Raw genomic sequence first — 19,824 nt, 5'->3', positions numbered from 1 at the left:
CTATGCGCATCAATTAATATCCTTATTACTTTAAGATAGTGGTGATTATTTCAAAATAAAAGCATAAATAATTAATTTTCGAAAAAAAAAAACGTTTTAAGTTTTGGTGTAGCAATATTTTTTGTTCAACTAATAAAATTCAATTATCTCAATGACATGACGTGAAGTTAGCTTCTTAATAGTAATAAAAAATTGATCAAACTTATACAAGTAACTTTCCCAGTTTTTTGCATTCTACTTAGCGTTGAATTAACGTTTAATAAAAGTAGATAAATTATTTGTTCTAGTAAATAATCGGCATATTAGTTTTACATTTTTATATAATCACCAATTATAGCTGTGATAGGTTCTGTTAAATAAATTGTCCATCTGTCAATTTACGAGAAAACGTCCTTAAAACAAAAAAAATCATCTAGTTAATCAAATTCTCTTTAATATACACAATGAGTACCCCTCAAACTTATAAGGTAATTTTTATTTTTATTCACTTCTAACATATTTATTTTTATATCGTGTGTGTTAGCCCTCCGAAGCAAAAAGAGAAGAGTTCCGAAAATATTTAGAAAAAGCTGGGATAATGGATGCCTTAACGAAAGTATTAGTTAGCCTTTACGAAGAAATTGACAAACCAGAAGATGCTTTAAAGTATCCTTTTATTATCCAAAATAAATTTGACATATTTAGTTTTTTCTTTCGCCTTAACAAATTTTCAGTTATATAATTGATCAACTATCGCTTCAAGCAGGATTAGAAACCCACAAAATGTTAAACGCTAAATTAGAAGAAGCCACTATGCAATGTAAAGCTTTACAAGAGGAACTTTCAACATTGAAAACTGCCGAAGAAGTACCTAACACCGCGGTTGAAGCACCAGAAGGGGGCGAAGCCCCAGAAGAAGAAGCTCCCCCCGCTCCCGCCGAGGAAGCCCCACCTGTGGAAGCACCAGAAGAAACTCCTCAATAGTTATATTGAATCAGAAGGTCTGTTACTTATTCTATTTATACATTTACTTGAATATCAAATTTTTTTTAAATATTGATAAAATTCTACGTTTTTAGTTTAGTTGGGAAAAATTTTTTTGTTTCTTTGACGAATTTATATGAATAATCAATTTTTTTTCGCGTTTGGTATTCAAGTAATAGAAAAAAGTTGTGTTTCATTCGAAAATTCGAGATTTTTGTTCCTTTTTATATGGTGATTATTTTTGTTTGTACAATAAAAGTTATTGTTCATTAATGAGTATTTAGTTTATTAAATAATTTAACATTATGAAGTCCGTAACTCTAATGTTTCATTCTATGTTAATTACAGAGAAAGAAAAATCGTCAAAATTGAAATAATTTTATTTATACCAGTCCTGGACTGTCATATTTCATCCTATGATGTCACAATTGAAATATTTTGCTTTATGCCGGTCCTGGACTAACGTATTTCATCATCTGACGTCAGAATTGAAATAATTTGGTTTTTGCGGGTCCTCAACTGTCTCATTTCAGCATTTGACGTCAGAATTGAAATAATTTCATGTCTTTAAACGTTCTTCAATGTTTTTAGTGATTTTATTGCAACAAATCACTATGTTGCACTATTATATTAAAATATGTAAAAATTGAGTTACTTCATTTCTCGCAGCTTTAAACTTACAGTTATGGGTACTTAAACAGTATTTTTTGTTTTCAGTAATTTAATTTAAATTCCATAATATTCCGTTTTATTTAAAGAGTGAGTTTAGAAATCTAAACATCCCTCGAGGCATTCCAGTAATTAATAAAAAAAATATTAATAAATTTGGATTATTTTATTTAGTTTTTGGGGGTTATAATTTGATATGTACGATATTATGGATTACAAATTTTATGTTTATTACATTGTTTTTTCTATTTTTTTATGTTTCATTTGAATAATAAAGTTTAAGTTTGATTGAATAGTGTTTTAATTGTTTACATTTTCGAGATAATAGATTTGACTTTATTTAACTGGAGGAAGTTGAAAATGTCTATAAATGAGCGAAAATTGCTCAAATAGGTGATTAATAGCATACAAAATATAATTTGAACTACCACTCACAATTAGTACTGTCTTCCCTTGTAGTTTTTTTATCTAAAAAAAATTTTTATTGAGTAAATTTTACCTAAAACACTATAAATAGCTAAAAATTCATTGACATAACCAACAAACTTCTCAAAATGAACCAATGTGAAATGTTTCATCTAAAATGTCTCTAACCTCTTATAACTATAAACTTTACAAAATACAAGTTGTTCAAAAAGTTTAGAAGTTTCATTAAAAGTTTTCTTAGATCCAAACTCATAAATTATCGATCTCCCCTTGTAAGTAATCTTTTAAAAAGACATTTTGAATAGAATTATATCCGAGTTTGATTCAGTTGAGATTCTTGCATTAATATTTATAAGTAAACATCCACAAAGTAATTTTTTCTGTTTGTTGGGTTATAGTTATACTACCAGATAAGGGAGTTGACAGGCAACCAAGGCCGAAAAAACAGCTGGAACATGGTCTTACATAAGATCATGACCACAACTAGTGGTAAAGTATATATAAAAAATGGTTAGTTGATCAATCCAATAACACAAAAACCAAAAAAAGAGGAAAATTAAATGACTGTCACTGTACTTTATAAAAAAAGACGTTTTTATCAAAAATATGGAAGTGAAATATAGTGAGCAAGAAAAACTGCTAACGAATCTGTTATTATAGAGGATGGTTGGAATTTTTTTCTCAAATGCTATCTGGAAAGGTAGTAGTGTGTAGGAGTTTTTTCATCAAAATGTCTGTTACTTTTAGAACGGACCTTGTATAATATAAATGTGGCGTAAAGGATTAAAAAAAAATGCATAACTTCTTGAATAAAACAATTTTGGGTCTTAAATGTATGGACAAACAGTTTTTTAATCAAATAAAATTTTTTATCAATGTGTTTATTACTTTGAATGGATCTCGTATACTATAAATGTAGAGATGAGAGGGTTGAAAAAAATTCACACCTCCCTGAATAACCTAATTTTGTGTCTAAAATGTATGAAGTTAACAAGTTTTTAATCAAATAGTTTTTTCATCAAAATGTCTGTTAACTCTTTGAATGGACCTTATATAATATGAATGTAGGGTAAGAGAATAGTAAAAAACTCATAACTTCTTGATTAAATTAATTTTTTGTCTTAAATATATTAAATCAACAGTTTTATAGTCAAATATTTTTTTAATCAATGTTTGATACTTTTCGAACGGACCCCGTATACTATAAATGTAGAAGAGGGTAGAAAAAATGCACAACTCCCTGAATAACCTAATTTTGTGTACAAAATGTACAAAACCAACATTTTTTCGGTCAAATAAGTTTCTCATCATCAAAATATTTGTTACTTTTTGAATGAACCTAGTATAATATAAATGTAGGATAAGAGGTCAGAAAAACTCAGAACTTCACAAACAGTGAACTTTTATTTTATATGGAAAACTATTTTTTTCAAATTTTTATAAATAAGCAAAAAAATTAGTCTGAAAAAAATGCAAAACTGATACTTTTTTATTAATATAGAAAATTCGTAAAAGAATCAGATACATTTTCCTTTCTATTTTACTAATAAAATTAGATCTTGAGATTGAATTGCAGAAAATATTCACAATACACAATAAAAAAATGCCGAAATTAATTTTTTTCATTTAGCATTTGCTTTCTCCTGACGCTTCTTAACATTCCAATTAAACACGCGCGCCATATTAACTTCGGTAGTAGTAAACTGATCCCTGAAATAAAATAATTTTCAAAAATAATTAACAAAAGTATGAATATGTTACCTAAGAAAGTCCAAGTCGTGTTCCACGTAACTCAAATTTCTCGTAGCCACCGCGATGTTTTCTGTTAACAATTTTTTAGCATCCTCTAAAGTATATTCCAACATGACATTTGCACCTAGCCATAAACATACAGTATTAGTAGGAGATACTTTAGCTCTAGCAAAAACTTGTTCACTAAGGAGAAACTGCGTTTCAAAATCCTCTTTTTCTTGCTCCAGTTTCTCGATCATCGTAAGGGATCTTTTTAATTCCGGTACTTGATTAAGTAATCTCTTTTTTTTAGATAGTAAATTGTATTCCATAAATTTGTATTTGGCATGTTGACTATCTAATCTTTTTAAAACGTCGTCGACGTTTCCACCGTTTTCAGATCGTTGCATGTAAGCCTCTACATCTTCCTGAAATTTAAACAATCATAAGGTTGAATTAGGTTATAAATTTTATTTTTAGCATAGTGATGAACTATGTATAAATTTTTTTAACTTACCACAAATTCTGCTTCTGGGATACCCGCATAAGATTTCTTATCACCTAAATCCGATTTATTTGATTCTACTTCCATTTTTTTTAACTTTCCTATATAACTTTATTATTAAAAAGAAAAATGTTAAATGTCATTCAACTTCTTTTCTTATTCGTTAATGGTCTTGGATTTATGCGTATTGAACCACGAATAATAATAAACGTGCTATGTATAATGAGATTAAAAAAGAAGATGGTCATTATAATCAGGTTATGTTTTTAAATTAGAAGTTTGATTTGAAATTATGAATGATTACGGTGTATTAAATAATGTGACTGATTTTTTAAATCGGAATCTTAAAAAAATGGACCACAATCGAACATCTATTTTAAAAAGATCACGCAAAAGAAAATATCCAAATGTTCAAGGTAGTAAACTTGATAACTGTTTGATACAGGAAGAAGTTATTACATCTCCAAATAAGAAAAAGAAAAGTTCAAATAAGGATTTAGAAGTTTTGAAGCCAAAACTTTCTAAAAAGAGTGATGAAACATATGTTTTGAAAGACGAAAAAAATATAGTTTCAAGCAAAATGTGTTTAAGAAATAATGAGGCAAAACTGAGTAAATCTAGAAAAATTGAGAAAATAGTCGAGGTAAAAGTAAAGAAAAAGACGATTTCTAAAGAAAAGTGTTCACCAAAAAGTGGGACAAAAAGAAATAAAACTGATGAACTGAAGATTGTTAAAAAAAAATTAGAAATGAAAGATAAGAAAAAAACAGCTTCTAAAGAATTATCTACACCAAAAACTACCAAAGCATCCAATTTAGACTCATTCCATAAAGAAAGTAATAAAAAAACATTCAATAGAAATGATTCTTTCGACAGTATTGATTTACCTACATTTAAAAAAGTTGCCAAAAATAAACCCAAACAATCTAGTAAAATAAAAGACCGAAAAGCCTCGTTTCAAAAATATGGAGTAATTCTACCAACGGTAGACGAGATTCTTAAGGATAAAGAAGACTTGGAATACCGAAGAAGGAAAATAGCATGTTTTAAACCTATCAGCGAGGACAGCCTCGAGTTGCCTTTTTCCAATGAAATAACTCCGACACCAACCAAACAAAAAGACTATGACTGTAAACATTTATCTTTGGGCGAACTAACAAGTGATTTTAACATTTATGTTAGTTTACTAAGTGATATTATTAGTGAAAAAATAGAACATACTCGCCATCAGAAATATTTTAATAAAAACGTTAAAGTGTTAACCATGTCAACCAATGATCTAACCTATAATACTAGTACAATAGCTTTCAGTTACGAGCAATTGGATCATTTAATGAACTTACTAAAAAAAAAATTCGATCCTGATGATACGAAAACTAAATATTTCTTTCAAGTTTTGTTACCTGAATTATGTCTAAGAATTTTTATGAAAACATATGCAATGAATCTTGAACAAGCCATAGAATATTTAAGTGAAAGACCTGTTATATAGTGAATATTGTGAGACTAAACTTATTTTTAAATACAGTTAATATCTAAATTATTGCTATTTTATTTATTAAAATTGGTTAGTATTATATTTTTGTATTGAATAAATATTTCATAATTAATTGTAGTGCGTTCGTCTTTTCAACTCCTAAACAAAGCCATAGATTCATAAATACCGACCATAGAAACTTCTGTTTTATAGAGAAAATATTTTTACAAAAATAAACAGCTATTTATTTTATAGTACGTCATTTTATTTTTTAAGACAAATAATTCTTTGTGATATCGGTATAAGAGTTATTTGTCTCTAAACTCTTAAAAAAAAACACATCAGTTAGTTATTCTACTATTTTGATTTATCTATTTTCTATGAACATTGACCATAGATTATTATAAACGTATATTTCACTATTTTATTTATTGTAGATATTAAACAATGAAGATACTAGGATATAAAATTCCTATAACGTTCTGTTTTTTTTTCGTTGAATAATGAGAAGAAATATATCGATCAAATAGACATATCAATAGAAATTTTATTAAACTTTACTCTGTTATAAAATTTGTCTATTTTCCGTCTTAATACTTACTCCGTACTAAATTAGAACAAACTTTTATGTCATAAGTAAAAATTGACAATCAATTCGACTGTCAAAACTGTCATACAAAATAGTGAGCAATAAGATACAGTAAGTTTTATCTGTTAGTTTATTATTATAATAATATATAACTAAAACTTATTTTATTTTTCAATTCCAGATTAAAGCTACAGCTAAACCCCAATCTAGTGCCGAATAAAACTAATAAGTAAATATTAGGCAGCGGTAGTAAGAACCGCGCCCCATTTCCTCTTATAACCGTTATCGGTAATCCATTCACCATAGGCCTGTCAGATACGGCGTTGATGGACATGGTTGTCTCCAATCTTCAACAGCAACGTTCCGTAACGGAACAACTTCGTAGAGAAGCCGCTATTAAAAGGATGCCAGTTTCTATGGCCGTTAAGGACATAATTAAATACATCACCGAACATGCGCAAGACGATTGTCTCCTTGTAGGATTTTCCAGTCAACGAGTTAACCCTTTCAGGGAAAAAACACCCTGTACGTTATTGTAATTATTTAAGATGGGTCATTTTGGTAATTTATTTAGAAGTAAGGAATTGGAATTTCGCGATGTAAATTTAAAAAGGTAAATAATTTTTTGTAATTGTATTAATTTTCTTGAAAAGGTGATGAAAAAGTGTAGATCTGATCTTGATACATTAGAAGTGGCCTTTAAAACACCCCCTCTTCTTAATGTCCACATTAAATAATATCTATTTAAATGGTTTATCAATGTGCAGTAGCCTTGTACTATTCAGACTGATTGTTAACCCCTTTTTTTGGTTACAGTGAAAAGATATTTTTCTATTGGCTTTTTAAATTGCACATAGAGCTGCTCTATTTATATATTTGTGAAAATATAAAATGGAATCTATTCTATTTATTATATTTAGAGAAAATATTTGCAAAATGTCCCATCCTCATATTTTGTTAAGTATTTAATGAATATATGTAATATCTGTGTAGTTTTTTAAGAAATATTAAATATATAAAAAAATTTTGCATTTTTTTTTTCAATTTTACAAAACCCTTCAAAGTTTTATGACAAAGGTCAAGGTAAGTGCATCAATTAATTTTTATAAAAAACTAAATTTCTACAAAAATTTAAAATTAGAGTAGAATATTAAAAAAAATGTTTTATGAAATAAATTTCGTATTAGAATAATTTGAATACGACCCTGTTCACTTGGGTGTACATCAAATGTACACTACTTAAATTCTCGTATAAATCGATGATTATTTTCTATTTATAGTTGAATTAAAATAAAAAAAATTTTCAATTGTCTAGCCATAGTCTAGAGTACATGAAAAATGAATCAATTTATCGATTTTCTTTATGACCGCAAATAACCCATTGCTCGACATGCGCTTTTCCTCATACGTAATAGTCTTGTACAGTTGCCAGTTGCTACGTTAGCTAATAAAAATATTAAATTACCAATCTTATAATTTTTAGAATTGACAGGATTCTACTGTAAAATAAAAAAGTCAATTCAATATATTTTCGGTATAAAAACTAGTGAAAACAAGTAACTACAACTTTTCAATCAATTCTCGTTAAACTATATGTGGTTATAAGAAATATATATAACAGTGGCAACGTCTATTTATTAATAGTGTAGAATGAGGGCGGCAACCCATTCAAAATTGTCACTAGTCTAAACAAAAGTGCAAAGGTGTACATTAATGAAAATTGATTATTTGATGATTTAAATAAAATAAAATGGAAAACGAAGAACACCAATTAGGTAAACCTTTTAAAATAACTAACCGATCGCGGGAAATAAAAAAAGGTGTAGTAGCTGAATCTTTGGAAGATCTAACCTCAAAAGTTCGTTCTAAATTAAATATCGAAGAAAACGAAAATGTGACTGTCGTTTTGGAAGTTGACGGTACAGAAATCGACGACGAGGAATATTTCAGTACATTAGACTCAAACACGAGTTTAATGATACTTACCCAATCGGAAAATTGGGTACCTCCAAGTCCTCCCTGTCGACTAAACATTGATCAAGTTGATGATACCAAGGGTGGAACTGAACTAGTAGGATTGGTAAGTTGAATATTTATTATTTAATAATGTTTTCAGTTCGTTTTAATCGGAATTTTGTTACAGGTTGATCGTTTGAAAAGTAACCTTTGTCATCTTTCGTTACTGGGTGGTGCAGAATTAGAACTGTTGAGCGATATGGATCCGGAATCGTTGGTCGATATCACTTTTCCCGATAGAATTTTTTTGGAAAATTTAAAAGAAGCTTCAGGGCGTTATTTAGTGGAAAAAAGACAAGCTCAAGACGCCATGGATTTGTTGAGGTTGTACCAAGAGAAAGAGAACGATGGCGGGAATTAGACGCCGGTGGCCTCCTACTATATTTTTCTGTGTTATTATTTTAATGTAAGTACTGCCAATTGCATTTTTTTTATTTATTTTTAGGTTATATTGTAGGTGGTCGCCGCAAAATTTCCCCGGGGTATTTTAGACAAAAATAAGACTGATTTGCCAGTAAGGAAAATGTCATGGCGAAAACGATTTGCTCAAATCACTAAAGCACACACACATACACACATTTTAAACACCAACAATTTCGTAACGAGAAAATTACATTTCTTCTTATACACGATATAATCAGTCACAAAATCACGTATATATATAATAATCAATGTCTTTTATGAATTTTATGTATTTAATTAAAATAAAAAAATTAATATCCATAACCATTTTTATATTTTATACTAGTTATATTAAATTTAAATGATATTGGGTTATATATTTTTTACTCACCTCGTATAAAAGTAAAATTTAGCTAAAAGTTTTTGATTTACACATAAACTGAGTGAAAATAATTTGACGAATTAGACATTATAACCTCTATGCTTGACATGACTGGAATAACTAATTGAAATATCAACTGCATAATAAGAAAGAGAGGAAAGGAAAATCCACAGCCTCCTAGATGAGTTAAATTGTATACTGTGATTGATCTTGACAATAGGCCATTATAGAACATGTGATTTTGACAAATCAGACATTTTGTCAGGGTGGCACACAAAATATTCATTGCCCATTTGTTAACGTGCATTTTTCGCATTGTTATTTGCTATTATTTCGACAAAATGAATAGGAAGTTACTATAGAGGGTGTTTCATAAAATTTCCAATGAAGAAAAAGAGAGCCATAGATAGTGTAAAGTATTATACTATAAGCAGTGATGTACAGTGCCGATATGTTCAAAAATTGCCAATTATAGAAAATTTTGACCTCTTTACAAAGGCTCTCAAAATTCATTGAATCAAAGCTCTGACAGTTCATTTAAATGCACAATTCCGTTGGTCAAAACGACAGGAAATTGGAAAAATGATAAGCTATCTCTCTCAACACCCAATAAAAAATTTATACTCAACAATAAAGACGTAAATTTGAGTATTTGAAAGTGAAAAACTCGCCAATGTTGAAAAATACGAGTATTCAAATGAGATTGTGTACCACCCAGCAAAGATGGCCGAAATGTCTATGACGTCATTCTGGAATTATACATTTACATATTGTTTGACATTGTTGCCGATTTGATACTTTTTTTATCATACTTCTAAATTGAAATATTGCAAAATTATTCATATTTTGAATAATTAATAATAAATTTTTAATATTATTCCAAGAATTAATGGGAGTTTTTATATTAGAAATAGTTACAGCATTCTAGATGAATTTTGACACATACGATGAGCTCACAACATTAAAACCTAACCCCAAAATACCGCATTGCTTTCCATTGTTGCCAATACGTGATAATTTTAATTTTTTGATAAATTTACAGCTTCATTATGATTAAAATAAATCTAAAATTGCTTGAAATGATCAGTTTTTGAGAACTTTTGCAAGTTTGATAATTTATATAACAAACTTTTTCAATATCTTCCAAAAAAAGTGAATATATCTCATTAAGTGCACATGATTTCTAATTATGCAGTAATTTTTATATCTAACTAATAGAAATAAACGAGAAAAATAAATAAATAAATAGATGAATCGTTTATAATAGTATTCCAATCTTTGGCAAGAGAATGTGTTACCTTAGCTGTGATAATATTATTATACACACCCTGTAGATACATTTTTTATGTTTTTTTACTTATACCCTACATAAATCAACGATTGGAATGTACTATTTATGGTATTTATACAGGGTTGAATGAAAAATACGAAATTATCGAATATTATACATAGCATTTTATCCATTTAGTTATTTTGACAGAATTACATTTACAAATAGATCCATAGAAATATACGATTTTAATATTTTCTCACATTCGCTTCAATTGTCATAAATTACGTGTCATATTTCATTTTTTTGTATGTCATGTGCCACGTCTCGTATGTCATATTGTCAAATTTCGATTACCCTATATTAAATTCGATTTATTCCTTATTACATGTCATGTAACACATTTCGTTCATCAAATTTCATTTATTATATGTCATATTTCGCAAACTATATGTCATATTATCATATTTCGTTCAACAAAATTCAAATTTCTTTTATCCTATGTGAAATTTCATTTATTATATATCATTTTTAGTGTATTTTATGTAATGTGTCATATTTCGTTTCAAGAAATGTCAAATTTCATTTATCATATGTCATATTTCGAGTATTACATGTCATTGGTCTTAATTCGTTAAACATATGCCAAACTTCTTTTGTCTCTTATCAAATTTCATGTATTAAATGTCATATTTCGTAAACTATATGTCATATATCATATTTCGTTCAACAAATGTCAAATTTCATTTATCATATCTCATTTCTCGTGTATTATATGTCATGTGTCATATTTCTTTTATCCCATGTCAAATTTCATTTATTATATGTCAAATTTCGAGTATTACATGTCATTGGTCTTAATTCGTTAAACAAATGCCAAATTTCTTTGGTCTCATATCAAATTTCATGTATTATATGTCACATTTCGTGTATTATGTCATGTGTCATATTTCGTTCAACAAATGTGAAATTTTATTTATTCTATGTCAAATTTCATTTATCATATGTCATTTTTCGTGTATTATATGTCATGTATCATATTATGTGCGACAAATATCAAATTTTGCATATGTTATATTTCATGTATTATATGTCATGTATCAGTTTCGTTTAACAAATGTCAAATTTCATTTATCATGTGTCATATTTCGTGTATTATATGTCATGTGTCATATTTCGTTCATTATGTCATTTTTCGTATCTCGTGCACATTACATCTAATATGTCAATTTTTTGTAAGTCATATATTACATTTAGTATGTTATTTGTCATATGACGTATTTCAGTTATTTTATTCGATGAGTACCTATTACATCATGTATTATACGTCATGTGTCATATTTCGTTTAAAAAATGTCAAATTTCGTTCATCGTATATAATTTATCGTATCTAGTATATATCTATATATATATCTAGTACATATCTAATATGTCAGTTTTTTTAAGTCATGTATCATATTTGGCACGACGTTTTACATATATTACAACCCTACATTTTTGCGGAAAACTTCGTTTTTTTCCCCACCCTGTATATAAATAACGTACATAATTACTTAGATTTAGTTTATTGTATGGTATTAACTATATATCAAATAATTCAAATAAATAGTTGAGTTAAACTCTGTGTATTTTTTCCATTTTCTATAAATTCCTATCATATTTTTTGTATACTTTCTATTACACAAACAAATTTTCATTTACTATATATAACTCAAAATAATGTTTCCAAATTATGAACAATTCCTTCAAAGTAATAAATTACTTGAATAAAAAAAAAATCCTTTAATTACATATATAGTTTTTAATTGCTACTTTTTAACGAATTATCTTGTCAATGCATTGATCTTTACCCTAATAATGTATGAAATGACGCCATATTGGACTGGCGAGAAAAGTGTGACGTAAAAATCATAGATAATTTATTTACATAGAGTAACCGGAGAATAATTTCGATTTTTAGAAACTTCCGGTTGATATAGAATCGTATTATTTCGTATAATCACTAATTAAATTACTAGTGAATATGCTAAGATGTGCTGAATTGGAGGTTTTTATTTTTGATTATTGTAACGCGTGCAAAAAGAATGTGCATATTTGAACTTTTAGTTGCTCTTTATTTAACTGGAGTAAATATATCTAGTTATATATAAATCTAGTTATCTTCTTAAAGCAAATATGTCGTCTAAAAAAAGCGCGGTAATCATTTTATTATATTTATTCAAATAGTGGCCATAAAAAGATATTTGTTTTATCTAAGCTTAAATGGAAATTTTACCACATAAATTTTCATTTATTTTCGAAAATAAACATCCTGTTTCTCATTATTTTTCAATATTTTGGTATCTTTTTGTAATTTCTGATTATCATTTAAGCCCTCTCGAACTAATACATCAAAACATTGACACTGTATAATAATATTTCGTGACAATATTTATTTATTGTGTTAAGATAAAAGACATTAACGATAAGAGGGATTAATCTCCATAACTATATATACAGAAAATGTTAAAACTGTTGAGTTTTCGTTTTAACAGGTAAGATTGAAGATTAAATATTTTTAATACACCTAAAAATCGATCTTTACAAAATGGCGGATCTCTCTAAACTTGTATACATTTCTTTTATTTATTTACAGGATTTAATTCAATATAAATCAACTACTGTGCATGGTTAGATTGTTTTTTCTGGTATTTATTTCGATATGTTGATCAAAATTGGGGTTTTACTGATTTTTACGGCGTTATCTTTTGAAATAATAGCAGCTACATGTAAGTATCTTTAACGTCATATTTTGAAACGCACCAATCACAATAGCGATTGAAACAATTGACAGTTATGTACTTCAAGCCCTCTTCACAACGATATTCTCCTTGCGCCTTATTATGGCGTGTAATCAATCAATCAAGATTTTTAAAAAAATTCTATTTGTTACAGCTGAAGTAGTGTGTTATCACGGAACATGGTCGAAATATAGAACCGGAAATGGAACGTTTACAGTGTCAAATATCGATCCTTCTTTATGTACTTATTTGATATACAGTTTTGTTGGATTAAACAGTACTACTGGCGAAGTAATATCACTCGATACTTATTTAGATGATACTTTAGGAAATTTGGAAGCTTTTACGTCATTAAAATCGTCTTATAGCAATTTGAAAGTTTTAGTAGCAATCGGAGGTTGGAATGAGGGTTCCGTAAAATATTCCACTGTTGCCGCCTCCTCTGAACTGAGAAGCGCTTTTATCGAAAGCGCTTTGAGTTATTGTCAAGAGAATAATTTTGACGGTTTCGATGTTGATTGGGAATATCCGTGCGATCGTGGTGGTACTTCTGCCGATAAAGTAAGTAGATATCACTACGAACCAAACAGTCGTTAAAAGCATCGGGACCAGTGCGGTCCTGCTTTCTGTTCCGCGTCATTCAATGAAGTTCTCCCCTAGGTTAGATAAACAAACTGCAGAACCGGCTTAGCGCATATACTCCTTGTTTAAGCCCTATTTAAGTTAGTCCGGTGTTGTAAACAATCTGCAGGACCGGCTTAGGTCACATGCTCTTAGTTTAAATGTCATTTAAGTTCATTCGGTGATGTAAACAATCTGCAGGACTGGCTTAGGTCACATGTTCTTAGTTTAAACGTCATTTAAGCTCGTTCGGTGTTGTAAACAATCTGCAGGACCGGTTTAGCTCATGAGAGATTGTTTTTAGGAAAATTTTGTTACTCTTCTTGAAGAGCTTACGACAGTATTTAAAGCAAATAATTTAGTTGTAACTGTTGCCGTGAGAGCTGCAGCTACAGGGGTGGCTCTTTCATATGATGTTCTTGGAATCTCACAGTAAGTTATCTGATAAAATACTTTGGGGTCAAAAAATTTGATATTGGTCAAGATCATTTGATATAGTTATAAAATAATTCGTCATTTCAATTAATATTTTTGTTGAATACTCTCAAAGGAAAAATTTTTCGCATAAAAAAATTTGAAACATAATTGTACGTATAATTTCTGAGATACGGGGCGTTAAAGTTAATATATCATATATTGGGATGGGAAAATAAAAATATTGCCAGTACTGAACTGATATTCTATGGGGGTACTTCTGGGACATCCTTTTTTTAGATACGTAGATTTAATACACGTGATGACGTACGATTTTCACGGATCATATGATGGCGTCACTGGACACAACGCTCCTTTATACGCATCGTCTATCGATACTACAACCTCTGCTTTGGAATTGAACGTCGTAAGTTCAAGATTTATGTGAATCTGAAGACAAAAATTATTTTTTTTATGTTTTAAGGATGCAGCTATCACAAATTGGATCAACCAAGGTGCGAATGCCAGTAAAATAACACTTGGAATCCCATTATACGGGAGGAGTTTCACTTTGAGTAGCACAGATGATGTGGCTTTGGGAGCTACTACTTCCGGGGCGGGCACAGCAGGTCCGTATACACAGGAAGCTGGGTATTTAGGTTATAACGAAGTGAGTTTGTAAATTGTGCCTCGGAGACGATTTTTTTGTATCAAAGTTTGTTACATTCAACTTTTACCCTGTATAATTGCCGGTGGTACGTGAGTGGGACAACTGGAAATAGTATTCTATTTAGTAGTATCTGTTTTCGATTAGGTGACGTGAAATTTGAATTTAAATCTTCTAAAATTTTGAAATTATGGAAAATTTGATTAGAGAATGTCACAATTCTTGTTTCTGGACAAGAATTTTAACTTTAATGTCTTATCATTCGGTTTGTGTTGTTATTAAAGTTTATAATTATTTTTTTTTATAATTAGATCAACATTTTTCTTTTATTTTATACGTAATATCAAATTCAGGTCCCATAGGCGTCGCTAGTAATTTTTTTTAAGTAATCCCTGTCACAAAAAATGTTTTTCAACTTTAACCCTGTATAATTCTAACAAAATTGAAGCTGTCTAAAGTAATTAAAGTTAAATACTCGGAAAAATATTTTATATATCGAATGGTGTCAGGAAAAAATCAATATCTTTTATAGTTTTGAAGTTATAACAATTTTAATACGAGCAAGTCAGTTTTTTGAATAATTTTCAAAATTGAAAAGACCTTCAGCTTTTTACTATCTCTTAACAATCTAATCAATTTTTTTATGAATATATAAAGATTTTTCTTCCATTTTATTCATGTTATAAATTTCCATTCTCATAGACGTAGACAGTACATTTTTTCAAGTAATCTGTGACACAAAAATGTTTCTTTCGAATCCTACCCTGTACAATTTAAACAAATATGAATTATAAAAAATTAAATGGATGAAAATGTTTAGTCGCATCTTTTTTCTATCAAATGATGTATATTGAAGTTTCTATATTCCATATTTTTAGAATTTACAGAAGGTTTTATATGAGCAAGTCAAATTTTTTTATTCATTTTTAAAATTGAGAAGACTTTCAACTTTGGTGCCTTATAATTCTCTTTATACCATCTTTTAAGAATTCATTTAATTTTTTTATGAATATATAAAGTTTTTCATTTAATTTTATTCGTATTACAAATTTCCATTGTAATAGGTGTAGACACTACATTTTTTTAAGTAATCTGTGACACACAAATGTTTCTTTCGAAGCCTACCCTGTACAATTTATACAAATATTAATTATAAAAATTTAAATGAATGGGAATGTTTAGTCGCATCTTTTTTCTATCAAATGATGTATATTGAAGTTTCTATATTCCATATTTTTAGAATTTACAGCAGTTTTTATATGAGCAAGTCAAATTTTTTTATTCATTTTTAAAATTGAGAAGACTTTCAACTTTGGTGCCTTATAATTCTCTTTATACCATCTTTTAAGAATTCATTTAATTTTTTTATGAATATATAAAGTTTTTCATTTAATTTTATTTGTATTACAAATTTCCATTGTAATAGGCGTACACACTACATTTTTTTTAAGTAATCTGTGACACAAAAATGTTTCTTTCGAAGCCTACCCTGTACAATTTATACAAATATGAATTATAAAAAATGAAATGAATGAGAATGTTTAGTCGCATCTTTTTTCTATCAAATGCCGTAAATTTGAAGAACAAGTCACATTTTTTTAGTCAAATTAAAATTGAGATGACCTCCAACTTTGGTACCTTATAATTCGCTTCATACCATCTTTTAATAATCCATTTCATTTTTTTATGAATATATAAAGTTTCTCATTTAATGTTATTCGTATTATAAATTCCCATTCTCATAGGCGTAGACACTACATTTTTTAAAGTAATCTTTGAGACAGAAATGTTTCATTCGATTTAAACCCTGTATAATTTATACAATCATATGGAGAAATCTACCCTTAGTTTAATGACGTATAAATGGAATCTATATCTTTTGTAGTTTTCGAAATATAAATTTTTTATTAGATCTTATTAAAACCATTTCCTTAATTTTCTTGAAGATAATTGAGAAGCAGCTCGCTGGAGGCTGGACGATAGTATGGGACGATGAACAGGAAGTACCCCATATGTACCAGGGAGACCAATGGGTGGGATACGATAACGAAGCTTCGGTAAAATTAAAGGTAAGAATATAATATACAGTATAGAGATGGAGGAACACCTACTACAATAACTGTTATTTTGGAACTGTTGATACAAAATTTTCGCCGATTTTTCTTTCGACAATAATAATACCGTGGAAAATTTTTTTTGCAGGTTCAGTACGCTATATCCAAGGGTTTAGCTGGTGTAATGGTATGGTCTATAGAAACAGACGATTTCCTTGGTTTATCCGGGGTGAAAAACCCTCTTCTTCAAGCAATTAACGACGAAATGGTAATTTTTTTTCAGAATTACAGTAAAAACCAACTTTTTTGGAAATTCTTTCATATTAATTTCAATTTGGAGTCACACAATCCCATGGCAATTTTTTTCAACATTTATTACCAATTTTAAGAAGCTCTCGGGGTTTTTCTCGGCCTGTTCGCGTTGCGACTCGATCTAATTGAGTTTCATTAAAAAATATTGACGAAAAAATTATTTTTGCAGGGAAACTCAGATAGTGGTTCGGATTCCACCACCTCTACCACAACAAACAGCATTTCTACCACCTCTAGTACAGCAAACGGTGTATCTACCACCTCTAGCACAGCAAACGGTGTATCTACCACCTCTACAACAACAAATAATACTTCTTCCACCTCTACAACAGCTTCTTCTTCTTCTTCCATTCCGGTTTGTACTCAAAGCGGTTACTTCCGAAGTTCCACCGATTGTTCTGTATATTACTACTGTAGCTCCGCCTATTCGACGCCCCAGGAACTATCGTGCGGCTTGGGTCTCTATTACGATACGACGAATGCCGTTTGCAATTGGAGTTACCTCGTAGATTGTTAATATTGTTATATACGGGATGATGTAACATGGTAAATTTTCGAAAAATAAAATAAGCGTTTTATTTAAAATATTTTATTTTTACAAAACGAAGCTGTCACTACATCGGATCAAACTAATCTTCGCCATGACGCCATTTAAAGTATAAACGAGCAAAGATAAACTTCATATTTTTCATCCTTGTCTAGTGATATTTACGATTTAAGAAATGACAAACGTTGTTTTATATACTTCATAAGTTAAACAGAGATGGTGATAGGTATAATTAAATTGCTTAATTAGTAAGTATTTCATATTATGAAAAATTTTTATTTACGTTCAGATTAGTTGTGTCTAAGAATCCACGAAACGGAATATTTTGATTAATGATTAATTTTTTCAGAATTTGGTAACTGTCGTTTAACTGAAATTTTAGTATATTTTCTATCTGTTTGAATTTGGCAACAACGATTCGGTTTACTCCTTCCACCAATGTCTACGTCATGCCAATGACCTGTGACAGATATTAGAACTCAGCTGTTTTGCCGTTTAGTGTTTACGAGATTTCGCAGGTTGTGTTGCAATATACGTGGGACGTTTTAATATTAATATGTGGGGGGGGGGGGGGCGAGATGGGAAAATTTGTTGTATTGGGAACGCGGGAGGTTGTGTTATAAATAAATGGGGGCGCTAGGAGAAAAGTCGTTGTGGAGGTTTAAATAATAATAGATGGGGGATAAAATTGATTCTGGAGGTTTCGTTATTAATAAAAGGGGTAAATTTGTTATCTTAGGAACGTGCGAGGTCAATATAAATGAATGGGGCCGATATGGAAGAATTTGTTCTGTAGGTATTGTTATTAATAAATGGGGGCGAGATGGCAAAATTTGTTGTATTAGGAACGCGCGAGGTTTCAATATAAATAAATAGGGGCGATATGGAAAAAAATGTTCTGGAGGTTTTGTTATCAATAAATGGGGCGAGATAGTTAAATTGGTTGTGGAAATACTGTTATTAATAAATGGGGGAGAGTTGAGAAAATTTTTTGTAGTAGATGTTTTATTATTAATTAATGAGGGTGAGATAGAAAAATTGTTAAGAAGGTTTTGTTATTAATAAATGCGAGTGAGATGAGAAAAATTTGTTGTATTAGGAACGTGAAGGTTTAAATATAAATCAATGGGGGCGAGGTGGGAAAATTTGCTGTGGATGTTTCAAAATTAATAAATGGGGGCGAGATGGGGAAATCTGTTGTAGAGGTTATATTATTAATAAATAGAGGCGATATGGGAAAATTTGATATATATGAAACGCGGGAAGTTTTATTATTAATAGATGGGGGCGATACGGGAAAAGTGTAGGTTTTGTTATTAATAAATTGGGGCGATATGGGAAAATTTGTTGAGGAAGTATTATCAATAAATGGGGGCGAGATGGTAAAATTTTTTATAAATACTTTTCCATTTTGTACAGAGTGGAGTAATAAATATTTACAACGCGTATACTTATTTGAGTATGACGTCGGGGTAAAGCTCAATTAGGTTTAATGTATATTAATTTTTGACCAGATTTTCGATTTTTCAAAATTTTTTTCTAAAAACGCTACTAATACTACAATTCAACATCTTTTGATATTCTTTTAGAAATTATTATCTAAATGCGATTGTTTGTCAAAAAAATTGATCAATAATAAAAATTATCGTTGGTTTTTATACGGGGCGTTCCAATAACTAAAAAAAAATATAATAGTAAACCGTATTGAAGATTTTTGTTATCAAAATACCTCGTACAGTAACCTCCTTTTATTAGGAAAAGACCGATTTACGAATAAATGACGTCATAAACGGATCTAGGAAAATATTCAGCGATAAAAACTTGAATTTTTTCTTTACGAGATACAGGAGTGTATTTAGCCAACGGAAAAGTACGAATGACGGCATCATTGAGCGCTCTGAGTACGGGAAATAGATCGACCTCCTGAAATTACAATAACAACCGATTAACATCCAACGGAACCAGATACCTAGAGAGCGCCATCTACACGCTAATGTAC

General features: G+C 29.4%; 6 protein-coding genes across 12 annotated transcripts in view; 4 read left to right on the top strand and 2 right to left on the bottom strand.

The window, feature by feature from the left end:
- Positions 1–16: 16 nt before the first annotated feature.
- Positions 17–1,925, top strand: LOC130901421 (c-Myc-binding protein homolog). Its single transcript, XM_057812814.1, has 3 exons — positions 17–467; positions 524–645; positions 714–1,925. Exons 1-3 carry the CDS (start codon positions 444–446, stop codon positions 961–963), a joined length of 396 nt encoding a protein of 131 aa, XP_057668797.1. The 5' UTR covers positions 17–443; the 3' UTR covers positions 964–1,925.
- Positions 1,926–3,443: 1,518 nt separating this feature from the next.
- On the bottom strand, positions 3,444–4,547 carry LOC130901420 (prefoldin subunit 3). The gene is made up of 3 exons (XM_057812813.1): positions 4,307–4,547; positions 3,820–4,217; positions 3,444–3,768 (listed from the first exon to the last, which is right to left on the bottom strand). The coding sequence occupies exons 1-3, from the start codon at positions 4,379–4,381 to the stop codon at positions 3,681–3,683; spliced, it is 561 nt and encodes a 186-aa protein (XP_057668796.1). The 5' UTR covers positions 4,382–4,547; the 3' UTR covers positions 3,444–3,680.
- Positions 4,548–6,402: 1,855 nt separating this feature from the next.
- Positions 6,403–7,389, top strand: LOC130900998 (guanine nucleotide-binding protein subunit gamma-1-like). 2 transcript variants are annotated; one of them, XM_057812037.1, is made up of 2 exons: positions 6,403–6,471; positions 6,542–7,389. In XM_057812037.1, the coding sequence occupies exon 2, from the start codon at positions 6,687–6,689 to the stop codon at positions 6,897–6,899; it is 213 nt and encodes a 70-aa protein (XP_057668020.1). In that variant the 5' UTR covers positions 6,403–6,471; positions 6,542–6,686; the 3' UTR covers positions 6,900–7,389. The 2 variants fall into 2 exon arrangements, with proteins under 2 accessions (XP_057668020.1, XP_057668021.1); XM_057812038.1 differs by having other exon boundaries at positions 6,436–6,484.
- A 580-nt stretch (positions 7,390–7,969) lies between these two features.
- On the top strand, positions 7,970–9,102 carry LOC130902372 (uncharacterized). Its single transcript, XM_057814474.1, has 3 exons — positions 7,970–8,440; positions 8,504–8,782; positions 8,834–9,102. The coding sequence occupies exons 1-2, from the start codon at positions 8,111–8,113 to the stop codon at positions 8,735–8,737; spliced, it is 564 nt and encodes a 187-aa protein (XP_057670457.1). The 5' UTR covers positions 7,970–8,110; the 3' UTR covers positions 8,738–8,782; positions 8,834–9,102.
- A 3,332-nt stretch (positions 9,103–12,434) lies between these two features.
- LOC130902368 (acidic mammalian chitinase-like) lies at positions 12,435–17,863 on the top strand. Of its 2 annotated transcripts, XM_057814464.1 has the most exons (10): positions 12,439–12,626; positions 12,803–12,964; positions 13,066–13,198; positions 13,365–13,771; positions 14,136–14,263; positions 14,546–14,672; positions 14,730–14,915; positions 16,859–16,981; positions 17,115–17,234; positions 17,448–17,863. In XM_057814464.1, exons 3-10 carry the CDS (start codon positions 13,132–13,134, stop codon positions 17,793–17,795), a joined length of 1,506 nt encoding a protein of 501 aa, XP_057670447.1. In that variant the 5' UTR covers positions 12,439–12,626; positions 12,803–12,964; positions 13,066–13,131; the 3' UTR covers positions 17,796–17,863. The 2 variants fall into 2 exon arrangements, with proteins under 2 accessions (XP_057670448.1, XP_057670447.1); XM_057814465.1 differs by having other exon boundaries at positions 12,435–12,964.
- LOC130902369 (D-beta-hydroxybutyrate dehydrogenase, mitochondrial) overlaps positions 17,852–19,824 on the bottom strand; it is a 34,074-nt gene continuing 32,101 nt past the window's right edge. For 3 of the 5 annotated variants that reach the window (XM_057814466.1, XM_057814469.1, XM_057814470.1), the window contains exon 5: positions 17,852–19,748. In XM_057814466.1, the coding sequence (XP_057670449.1) occupies positions 19,593–19,748 (156 nt within the window). In that variant the 3' untranslated portion in view covers positions 17,852–19,592. The remainder of the gene's footprint in view (positions 19,749–19,824) is intronic. The other 2 variants (XM_057814467.1, XM_057814471.1) reach the window with 1 other exon arrangement.

This window comes from Diorhabda carinulata, chromosome X, assembly GCF_026250575.1.
Source record: "Diorhabda carinulata isolate Delta chromosome X, icDioCari1.1, whole genome shotgun sequence".
Taxonomy (NCBI): Eukaryota; Metazoa; Arthropoda; class Insecta; order Coleoptera; family Chrysomelidae; genus Diorhabda; species Diorhabda carinulata.
The sequence above is the reverse complement of the archived record's forward strand: the minus strand, read 5'-3'. Positions and strand labels throughout refer to the sequence as shown.

Excerpts from the sequence above, each read along its gene's own strand:
- LOC130901421 (XM_057812814.1), top strand. The coding sequence starts at position 444 with ATGAGTACCCCTCAAACTTATAAG. Across the intron at positions 468-523 it reads GTACCCCTCAAACTTATAAG|CCCTCCGAAGCAAAAAGAGA; the intron begins GTAATTTTTATT and ends CGTGTGTGTTAG. Across the intron at positions 646-713 it reads AAACCAGAAGATGCTTTAAA|TTATATAATTGATCAACTAT; the intron begins GTATCCTTTTAT and ends ACAAATTTTCAG.
- LOC130901420 (XM_057812813.1), bottom strand. The coding sequence starts at position 4,381 with ATGGAAGTAGAATCAAATAAATCGGATTTAGGTGATAAGAAATCTTAT. Across the intron at positions 4,218-4,306 it reads TCCCAGAAGCAGAATTTGTG|GAAGATGTAGAGGCTTACAT; the intron begins GTAAGTTAAAAA and ends TTTAAATTTCAG. Across the intron at positions 3,769-3,819 it reads CACGACTTGGACTTTCTTAG|GGATCAGTTTACTACTACCG; the intron begins GTAACATATTCA and ends ATTTTATTTCAG.
- LOC130900998 (XM_057812037.1), top strand. The coding sequence starts at position 6,687 with ATGGACATGGTTGTCTCCAATCTTCAACAGCAACGTTCCGTAACGGAA.
- LOC130902372 (XM_057814474.1), top strand. The coding sequence starts at position 8,111 with ATGGAAAACGAAGAACACCAATTAGGTAAACCTTTTAAAATAACTAAC. Across the intron at positions 8,441-8,503 it reads GAACTGAACTAGTAGGATTG|GTTGATCGTTTGAAAAGTAA; the intron begins GTAAGTTGAATA and ends ATTTTGTTACAG.
- LOC130902368 (XM_057814465.1), top strand. The coding sequence starts at position 13,132 with ATGTTGATCAAAATTGGGGTTTTACTGATTTTTACGGCGTTATCTTTT. Across the intron at positions 13,199-13,364 it reads TGAAATAATAGCAGCTACAT|CTGAAGTAGTGTGTTATCAC; the intron begins GTAAGTATCTTT and ends TATTTGTTACAG. Across the intron at positions 13,772-14,135 it reads GTGGTACTTCTGCCGATAAA|GAAAATTTTGTTACTCTTCT; the intron begins GTAAGTAGATAT and ends GATTGTTTTTAG.